We start from the raw sequence: 10919 nt of genomic DNA, 5'->3' as shown, positions 1-10919 counted from the left end.
TGAATCTAAAGTAGTCCGACTCCCTAATGAATCATTCTTGTGAGTCTTTATTTCTTAGAAAACCTGAATGCACACAGCACGGTCACTGTAATCTGACTCTTGAACGTATGACTCTTATGAACCGGTTCTTTTTAGTGAATCAAACACGAGTCAAACGCTTTCAAATAAATTCGAGACGTACCTGTATATAACTGTTATTATCGAATTTCCATACCTTAAATAAACACAATATGCTTTTCAGTAATTTTTATAGCCTAAATAACTTTCTGGATTCACTTCTATACCCATACTTACTCACAAAGTCATGAATGATGTTATAATCAGTTGACAACAATATTCATAACACAAGGGAAAAAGGGGTCAAATAGGTCAATATTTTGGATGTAAATCTGTATTTATGTTAAGGTTAACATTCAAATACAAACAGACAAAGCATATGATGAACAAACACAGCGGACATGACCTGAAAAAAGATTAGACAGCGTGTGTGGAAATGAACATCTCTCAGAACAACTTTTTATCACTGACCCATACTTGCACCTGTTAAACATAATCTTTTTCATATGAAAAATATCAGTAATATTCAATGGCTTAAAAAATATGCTTAGTATGTAAAACTATATCTGTACAGCATCAATAAATTCAAACGATGATTTACTTCACTTAGTAAAAATAACAAATATCTTTCGATTCTTTTGCACCAGAAGACAAAATGTCTTACTAGACAACAGCCTGACCAAATATCCCAGCTCTTTAAAATGCACTTCATAATTAAAAATGAGTAACAACATCATTTAGCATTAATACTCACCATCTCTTTGAAAGCTTCATTATATGATATTCAATATTTCAGTTTTTCCTCTGTATTATTTATATGGATTTTTACACTACTCAGTCAGTTAACTGATCTGTCTCTCTAAAATGTATGTTTTAAACATACATGGCACACAGATACTCTGGGCCGTGACACAAGTGATAGCAACATGTCTAGGGACGTATAATTCTAAAGCTACAATGTTTAGTTTTGGTCCTTAACTTGATCAGTTAAAGACCCCATCGTTACTTTTACATGATAGATATAGAGCAACACGAGTGTGTTCATTTTGTAGGAAGAGTCTTGAGCGAACCACTCTTACTGTAGCTAATTTTACACAAGTTCTTCAGGAGTAGCAGATGTGCAACAAGAATTACGAATCCTACCCAAAATATAAAAACACAGACATTAAATAAAGCAAAAAATGTCAGTTTCTGAGGTTCCAGTACATTAAATGCTTCAACTGCATGACCTTCTGAAAAGTTAGGCTTCAAGTGTAGTATGTCCCTAATATTCGTTTACACCTGCATTTCCACAAACACAAAAGAAGCAGATTGTGTACGATGAAATGACTTGTTCATAAACTCAGTCACTGTGCGTTAAGCATTGCATAAAAGACACGACAAGACAAGCATAAGGCCACAAAATTTAACATGTTTGAAATAAAAATTGGGTAAAAGCGCATCCGTCAGTGCTGCAAACACTGTAGAACAGAGGGTCTCAAACTCGCCACAAATGACCATCCAACAAAGCCTGCAAAAGAGTTTTCGTTACATTCAGGATGTGCATTATAATGTCCGACGGGCAGGAACACTCAGTGAGCCGTGAACTTATTTGAGGAGTTTTTTGGGTGTGATTTGTTTCTTGTTCTGCCAGAGGTGGCTGTAGATGGTGATGGCATCCACACTAGCCGACATGGTCTTGGCGGGGATTTTGCTGAACTGTTTCTTATCCGAGCTGTATTTGTAAAGGTTCTCGATCATTTTGGGCGTGATGGTCTTGGGCCCGATGCCAGCTAGCTTGTTGATCTCCTCCGCTTCTGGATAATACGAGTACAGAGAGCGAAACTGGCAGCCAGAGTCTCGGAACAGAATTAGAAAGCTGTTGGCTTCGGTTTTCTCCATTTCCTGGGAAAAAATAAAACAAATATTTACAAATATGGTTTAAAATGATAATCTAGACCTCAATACCAAGTAAATCAAGAATTAATTAAAACGGACTGATGTGATTTCTATATATTCCACAGTTCCAGGGTAAAAAAAAATAAAATAATTAAAAAATATAAAATAAATAAATATTATAATAAAATAAAATAAATAACTAAATAAATATAATTAAATTTCATGTAAAAAATAATAAATAAATAAAAATTCACTACATCAATTAATCTAAAATACAATTGAGCTCCTCAAAAGATTACAGTTTTTATTTTAGCATTAAACTGCACGCAGATCAAAACACAGATAGAAATAAAATGTTTTCTACTGCATTTTTTTTGTAACATTTTTCCCCTCACCTCCAGGATTTTGTTCTTCTGTCCTTCATTGACGCGGCCCGCGAGGCAGCAGTGAGCCAGTGCGTTCTGGATGATGTATTTGTTTGATTTAGCACTGGGCTCCTTGTACAACTTTGGCCCTAGAGAGGAAGAGAAATCAGAATTAGAGGAAGCGATCAACATTTGTGAGCAGACTACTGTTGAGGGTCAAAGTTATGCCATTTATAAGGGTCAGTATATGTATATATGTAATTCCATCCATTTTAAATACCAAAGTTCAGTATATTCAGTTTAATGTTGGAGTAAATGGTATATTACTGCATAAAATTTGTAGCTGATAAAATACAGTAAACACGTTCTTTCTTCTGCATCAAAATGTTTGTTTAAATGTTATTATTCAAACATTTTAAATCGGTAAATCGTTTGTTTTTGCAGTTCATTAAAAACAAAAACAAATGAATTTAAAAATGTACAAACACTACATATACTGTATATTACTGTTCAAAACTTTAGGGTCAGTAATGCAGAAATGTTTCTTGAGCACCAAATGTTTCTTGAACTGAGGCTTTCCCATTACAGGAATAAATTACATTTAAAAATGTTTTAAAATAGAAAAAAGTTCATTTAAAGTGTAATAATATTTAATATTAATAAAATTTCACAATATTACAGTTTTTTTTATCAAATAAATGCATTGAAAAAAATGACAAAATCTTACTGACGGCAAAGTTTTCAGCAGTGGTGTAGTATCTGAATGAGCAAGTCATACAAAGTGCATGCATGCATAATAATGAAAAAAGTTGAAATAGTTTTGGAATATAGATTGTGACACTGCAGGACTGTCATGTCACCGGCCCACCTGTGTATTCTGTGTTAGATGCTGCAGATGATGTTGATTCGAGCTCCCAGTTCTCCCCGTTTCCACTTACTGATGGACACGGTGACAAAAAGCCCTCTGCAGACTCCGGCCTGAGAATAAACAAACATAAACACTGAAAACATCTCTTTAATAAAGGCTGAGTAATAATTTAACAGATGGGCCCTTATTGAAGGCTGGAAAATCACAGAAGCGAAGCATGGATGCAGCAGAGATATGCTACTCATTGCACTATGTTCTAACTAGGTGCAAGTTTCCGACGACCAATAAAGCCCAAAGTGAAAGCAAAAATGCTGCACGACTTGTCATAGAAGTCATAGCCAATCAGAACATATGTGATGTTTTTATACAGTGATGCTGAGCATGCTTCTGTTGCACTGAGATGTCAACTAAATGGAAAGACAAATCCATGTTGCTTGTAATTTTTTCAGTTGCGGCAGGATTGGATAGAAACTAACATGGAGGAGACAGAATTTACAGTCTCACTTGTTGCTTTATGACATTGCACCTGGTTAATACACAATGCTACACTGAGGACCTGTTTACATCTGGTATTCAGATGCATTTTGGTCGGATCACAAGTGGACGACACTACTGTAAATACAGGTGTAAACGGGGTCTTAAATGCTTTGAGCTTGATCACTTTCAACCACTTCCAGAGGCAGTCGAAAACACATTCGACCGGATTGCTTTTGTAGTGTAAAAGACGCTCATGTGGTCGAATGGATGCATTCAAACAGACACAAAAGTGGACTTGCGGCTGTCAGAGCAGAAACGAAAGCTGCTGCTATCCGTATGTAAATTACTTGAGCTTATTTAGTCCATTAGATTGAAAGATCTGAAAAAAATATACACCCGCCCATAGACCCTCCCCTCGAAGAAATCAGGAGAGAAGTGGTTAAAAGTGGATAAAAGAAATACCAGGTTAAACGGGAATGTGTCTCCCTCGACTACTTGTGATCCGATCGACCAAAACGCATCTTAATACCATGGCGTAAACAGGGTCTGAGTCTAATAACCAATTGCTTAAAAGATGAGCCATTTTCTGTTGCTGCAATGATAAAGTAGCTGATAAATAAACACCATTGCAAAGAAACATGAGAATCACAAGAAAATCAAGTAAACTAAAAATATTGATTGTGCTATAACATATATGATTCAAAGATGATAATTATATAACCGTTTATTATGTTCCACCGATATGCTGATGAACCAGTGAACTGATCTGTCCAAGCGAATGAGTTTGTTCAGCGCCCAAGCTGAAATGACCGTCAGCACTGTGAGGTAATGACATGTTTGTGATGCTGTCTGCAAACTGACCTTCCCTTTCTCCCTTTAGGGGAGCTCAGAAAGAAACACAGATTGCCAGGAGACAGTCTGCTGCCTCTGAGCAACCAGCACAGAGAAAAGACAGAGATACCAAAGACAGAGGGAGGACAGAAGGTTATGAACACGACCCGTCTCACAGCAATAGAGATGTGTGTCAGTGAACGTGCCGTTTGTGATCACGACAATAACTCATTATTTTCTCTGCTTTTGAATGATCTTTTACAGAGAAGGTAATGGTGAATTGGACATGGTCTCACCTAGATGTCCTCTTATCTGATTGGACGCTCTCATTGTCTGCCAAGTTAAGGGAGGCGAGTGATAAGCTGGACACGGAATATCCACGAGGCCGTGACCCTGGACACACAAATACACATATTTGCATATACATACACATAATTTGCATACATTTTCTTTTAGAAGCCAGTTTCAAAAGCTCTTTAGATATCACAACAGCAAATTAAATGTGGAATTTTTATATTATTAAAAATATACATATCTGATTACAAAATAAAAAACATAGGTATATTATTAATGAATAATATTATAACAAAAAAATTGAATTCATTTAATAATATTATTAAAATCATATATATTATTAAAACATAAATACTTTATAAAACAAAAATATATTAATAATTATTAATATTATTAATATAAAATAGTTAGAAATGTTTAATATTATTAATTTTATGAAATAATTAAGAATATAGATATATTATTACTGATTTCCCATCGTACCTGTGACTGTCCGTGCTGGAGGTTTCGGAGACTCCATGATGTCTCTGTGCATAGATTTGGGGCGTGGCTTCTTTTGCTTGACACCAGGGGGGCGGGGCTTAACGACACTGTCCATGTCATCCATCAGTTTCAGCTGCTTCTTCCTCATATATTCATTTCTTATAAACTCTCGTCTTGCCTTCTCTTCTTCCTTCTTCACAAGATCCTCTTCCGCTTTCAATCTGATCAAGGAAGCAGAGATTTCGTGCATTTCGAGCAAGTCTACAAATATAATGACTTTTACAAACCATTTAAGATTAATTTAAATACAGAAGTAAAACAGGTGAATGTTGCATGGAGTTTTAGTAAAAAATATAGGTAATTATTACATTATATTACTACGTATTGTTATACTGCTGCATGTAAATGAAAAAAATAGTTCTCCTACTTTAAAAAAGCACACATTTTTGTGCCATTTTAGCACAAATAAATAGAGTTATATAATATTTTGAATAGTTACAACTATAATTTATATTATATTTTAAATAGCTCTAGTGTATATGGATTTCTGTGAACATGACATGTTGAATTAGTTGTGCTGTCTTTGATTGTGTGGCTTTGTTTTCTGTAATCATGTCATTTTCTATTATTGTGTTGTGTTGTTTGTGGTGTTTTTCGTACCGTGCAGCTTCTTTCTTCTGTTCTATCTCGGCCTCCTGTTGCTGTTTCTTCATCTGCATCTCTTTCTCCCTCCGCAGCCTTTTCTCCATCAGAGCTGCTTTCTTCTGTGCAACATCCTCCTCTCCCTTCAGGTCGTCCTGAGTCACAGCAACACAAACAAACATTTATCCAGTCTGACACAGAAGCTCATGTGCAGCTGGCTGGATGAGACAATGTCTCTCACAGAACATTGTGATGTGCTTCATGAAGAAAAAAACAACACATTTTTAAAACACAAAATGTTCAGTTCAATGGAGTGTTTACTTGAGATGAATTAAAAAGAATAACAAAGACACTTGTTGAAGCTCCTGAACAGAGAAACATAGGCTGTCACAACCATTTATATCAATATATAGGCTACACATTATATGGACCCTTTTCACAGACTGTGATGACAAGAGTTATCAACATCGCAAATCAAGTTAAGATTTTTATATTAAATGTTTTTTGTTTTTTTTAAATGAACACAAGTTTATAATGCTATACTTTGTTCTATATTACTTTGGCAGTAAATGACAAAAAATGTATTAATGCTTCGCCAAGGGTGTTTATAATACAATGGCTGAGGGAGTGACGGCAAATATGACATCTTTCTCTCCTCTAACCAATGTAATCAGTCTCTCTATATTTTTTCCTCTCTTTTGGAAAGTCTGCTATTGGAGATATTGGGAATACAAATATTATATTTGCCGTCGTCTCATGTTCACTATTATAGAAGTTTACCCAATTATGACGACTTCTGCTTCTGCGAACCCCTGAAATGTGAAATGGATCTATTATTTGGTATGAACCGTGGTGTATTGCATCATCAAAGCTGCAGCTGTTTACCCCTGTTGCTTGGTAATGATGATGCAGGAGAAGGCAGCAAAATGCATTGCATTGCTCACCTCACTTTTATATTTTTGTTTTTGTTTAGTTTTTTCAAAGTGTTAACACATCACGGCACTTGCATCTATCTACCTCGAATGTACTGAAAATGTTCTAAAAAAGTAGCAATAACATATACATTCTCTCTGCTCACACTGCATCAGTCACGCTTGTCAATCAAAATGAAAGTACCCTTAGAGAAAAATAAATAAATAAATAAATAAATCATCTGTATATTCTCATTCCTTTGACATGTCTCAAGCCTAAAGCATACATTGGTTTTTACTAGGGATGTCCCAAGCCTATCTCAAGGATCGGTATTGGGGCCGATTAAGTGTTTTTTGTACTGATCGGTATTGGCTTTCCTAAGCCGGATCCTTCATTTTATGTCAGCTGTCATGCAAAGTAGGTGATGGTATGCACCTTCAATTGGGTTTGCCAACCGCCATTAAAGGCAAAAAAGAAGCTAGAATGTGTGTGCTTGACGCCCGAGAACCTATGAGGTCTGTTCTAGCGTGTCACGCGCGCATGTTCGACTTTCCGTGTTTAGCATATCTGATGCGCACTTTTGTAACAAATCACTCTAAAGCTATGGGTTGCGTCCAGCCTCGGACTTGAGTGATAGACAGGCATTCTGACACCGCAAGCTTCATGCTTTCTAAACCTTAAATCCACTTATTTTCTAAGTAGTATATATAAGTATTATAAGTAGTAACATATTTATAATTGTGACCACACCGTCTGTTTACATCAGATATTTACATCTACCAATGTCCTTATACAGTATGTGTATGTATATATAAATATATATATATATATATATATAAATATATATATATATATAAATATATATATATATATATATATATATAGAGAGAGAGAGAGAGAGAGAGAGAGAGAGAGAATTACTGTAGTAATTGTTATATTGAAATTAAAATATAAAAAGGATGCCCCTTTTTTACATTTGAGCCCCTAAGAAACTCTGCACATCCCTGTATACATTGGATTGATTTTAATAAATGTATTGTACTTTTAAGTGGGCACCAAGCACTAGGAAAACACAAATATCGGATCAGGACTCTGTATCAGCAGATACTCAATATTCAATTACTCGGATCGGATTGGAGGATCGGAACATCCCTAGTTTTTATGCGTACAATAAGGGTATGAGTACAGTGACAATTTCATCATCAGCATAGTATGTGCATACTGTACGTGAATGGTACAATTTTTCTAACTGGACATACAATGTACTCTTAGCTGAAGTATACTCTGAGCTTCAGTTATTTAGGCAGCTTTTCTCCATATGTGTGTGCTTTCTGCTCTCCCTACTTTATATGTAAATATCTAAGTCTCACCTTGTAGAAGAAGCCACAGCACATCTTCTGGTCTGGTCCAGTCTCTGTTTCTTTGTTGCTCTCCAGGTCATACCCATCCAGAGGCTTTAGAATAGAGAGAGGAACCTCAATCAGATCCTTCTTCTTTTGCGACTCTTCTTCATTTATGTTCCCACTTGCCGTTTCCGTCGAACGGTCCATTGTCGGCTGAGACAGAACCTCAGATGTTGGCGCATTCATGTTTCTATCATGTTTTGCTTCTTCCTGCTTTGCGTCACCTTGAGCAGTCTGTGGATTTGCAGCAACTTTTTGTGCGTCCTCACTTGAAGGTCCCTCGTCATGTCCCAAGTATGCAAATGAGCTGGTCTGCATCTGGCTGGGCAAGAAACGTCTAAGTCGAGGCAGGCTGTCCACCGACTGCTGCGTGTTGAGCATGCGGCTGAAGGGCGTCACCTTCAGGTCATTGGGCCTTGGCGTTCGTGGCGTCCTTGCATGGAAAGACGCGGACTTCCTTTTGATCATAGAGGGCGAACGGTGTGATGTGCGTGGCGAGCCGGTGGATGACAAAATGGGGGAGAGCGACCCCACCGAACCTCGGCCCACTACACTGCTGCTGCGCAACTCACGCAGCTGTTTGCGTGGCGCCGGGTCTGGCGGCGAAATCACCCAACTCTGGTGATCGCGCATCTGCATGATGCGTTCCTGCTGCTGTGCCAAACGCTGCATCTCCGACTGTAGGAAGCTCAAAGACGTGTTCAGGCGCTCGATGGATCGATTGTACTCTGCCAAGTCCACCTCCACGGCTGCTTCCTCAAGGGGTGATTTCGGCGGGGCACCATCTGGTCGACATCTCTCCAGTCTGGAATTGGAGTCATTCAAATTCAAGGGTGTCTTCAGAGGTTGAGAGTCACTGATCTCTTTTTCCTGACCATCTGGTCCTTTGCTGTCACCCCCTAGTGGCGACACGACTCCTTTACGCCTGACCACGTTGAGAAAGGCGGTCCTGCCCATGCGCTGCCGGTGACGCGTGAAAGCCGCTTCGACTTTCTTCTTCTGCGCCTCAATGGCTCTGCGTTTCTCTTCCAGTTTCATCTTCAACTGCACCATCTCTGACGCCAACAGTTGTGAGGGATCACGAGGGGAGGTGATGCGAGCAGGGCTGCGTGCGTCAGGAGTAATCGAGCGAACCGTTCCTGTCGCTCCTGGGGTTGAGACGTTCAGCTCGCCACTCTCAGGCGTGTTACCGCCGCTACTGCTGCTACGGCCATCGCCGTGGTTCAGTTTACGAAATTTCTGTTCGGCGAAGCTGGTCATGCGAACTGCAGAACCCAATGAGGAGGCCATGCTTGTGGCCAGGGAACGCATTCCTAAAAGGCTTGGGCACGGGCTGCCGACAGTCTCCGGAAGTGGACAGGAACGAGCTTCATGGTCCTGGTCCATGTCCGAGTAGTCCTTCAGGGACGAATCCTCATCCTGTCCATCCTGGATGTCCTCGGTACGGACATGGATTCCAGTGTCCATGTCAGTAGAGGTGGAATTTAGGTCCGCGTCATCTGCTCTGACCTTGGAAAGCGAGTCCTCGGAATCGTTTGAGTCAGTGCCGGAGTTCTGGGAAGATGGGTTGTGCAGGAAAAAGGCGCTGTCTCCAGATGGGGGCTGCAAGCTGCTGTGGGGTTGTTCAGAGTCATGGATGATCTTCAGGGCTTCTTCTATACTAGGAGTGTTGGGCTGAGGTTCATACGAAGGGCTGAGGTTATCTGCTGACACGCCATTTGAGTACCTGAAACATGGGATATTCATTCAATTATAGTGAACTCTCAAGATTTAGATAACTTACTTCAAAATAAAACAGCTTGACACTGAACATAATAAAAATAACATTTCTTTAATGTTTATTGTTGACCATAAAAAATTAACAATCTTTTTTAAAGATTAATATCATTCAAGGAATAGATAAGTGAAAAATGTTAATGGTTAAATGAAAATTCTGTCATTATTTCTCTCCCTTATGACTTTCTTTCTTCCAAGAAATACAAAAGTTTAATAGAATTTTTAGAAAACACATGATGACAAAAATGACAAAAAAGACACCATTGTTAAATGAAACACAATATATTTCATGTCTTCTGAAGACATTTTAGCATATGAGACATGAGCATCCAACATCCATCCCTGTTCACATTTATTTTACATTCGCCCAAACCTCTCCTTTTGAGTTCATGAATTAAAAGGGTGATACAACATCAGGGTGAGTGCTACAGAAAAAATTAAAAATAACAAACAAATAAATAAAAATGAAAGATGTACCCAGTGTAGTTTCCCAGACGATGTCTGCTGGATTTCTCATCATCCTCCTCATGTATTTTGCTGTTGGCGTTCCCGTTAACGGGCTGGAACGAAAGGTTCCTCCGCATTCCTCGGGTGGCATGGTGGACTTTAAAACACAAACCTTCTGTGCTTGCCGATCGGTTCAGTCCACGTCTTGAAGATGAACTTGAGCTGTCATCAAGTGGAATCTCAAATGATATCCCATGAGCTGAAGACCTGAGGTGAAGACAAAGGATTATCTATCTGGAGCATGTAAAGACAAGAGTAAGAGAGTGAAAGGGATAGAGAGTTAGTATAGGGCGCAGACCGTTTCTCTTTTGGCCATGTCCCCACACATCCGTCCACATATGACATGGAAGATGACTGCCTGATAACTGCTGTGAAAGAAAGAAATACCCATTTAATTTCCTGCAACAGCAAGTAAATGTTTGCATC

At 38.5% G+C, this 10919-nt stretch overlaps 1 protein-coding gene across 2 annotated transcripts in view; it reads right to left on the bottom strand.

The window, feature by feature from the left end:
* Positions 1 to 369: 369 nt before the first annotated feature.
* Positions 370 to 10919, bottom strand: part of camsap2b (calmodulin regulated spectrin-associated protein family, member 2b) — a 48090-nt gene continuing 37540 nt past the window's right edge. Inside the window, exons 10-18 of one of the 2 annotated variants that reach the window (XM_082173440.1) lie at positions 10792 to 10858; positions 10464 to 10700; positions 8178 to 9936; positions 5914 to 6050; positions 5254 to 5474; positions 4773 to 4869; positions 3169 to 3278; positions 2331 to 2449; positions 370 to 1941 (exon numbers count right to left, since the gene is read on the bottom strand). In XM_082173440.1, the coding sequence (XP_082029566.1) occupies positions 1645 to 1941; positions 2331 to 2449; positions 3169 to 3278; positions 4773 to 4869; positions 5254 to 5474; positions 5914 to 6050; positions 8178 to 9936; positions 10464 to 10700; positions 10792 to 10858 (3044 nt within the window). In that variant the 3' untranslated portion in view covers positions 370 to 1644. Of the gene's footprint in view, positions 1942 to 2330; positions 2450 to 3168; positions 3279 to 4772; positions 4870 to 5253; positions 5475 to 5913; positions 6051 to 8177; positions 9937 to 10463; positions 10701 to 10791; positions 10862 to 10919 lie in introns of both variants that reach the window. The other variant, XM_082173439.1, reaches the window with a different exon arrangement.

Source organism: Leuciscus leuciscus (assembly GCF_965113295.1).
Source record: "Leuciscus leuciscus genome assembly, chromosome: 6".
Lineage (NCBI taxonomy): Eukaryota > Metazoa > Chordata > Actinopteri > Cypriniformes > Leuciscidae > Leuciscus > Leuciscus leuciscus.
The sequence above is the reverse complement of the archived record's forward strand: the minus strand, read 5'-3'. Positions and strand labels throughout refer to the sequence as shown.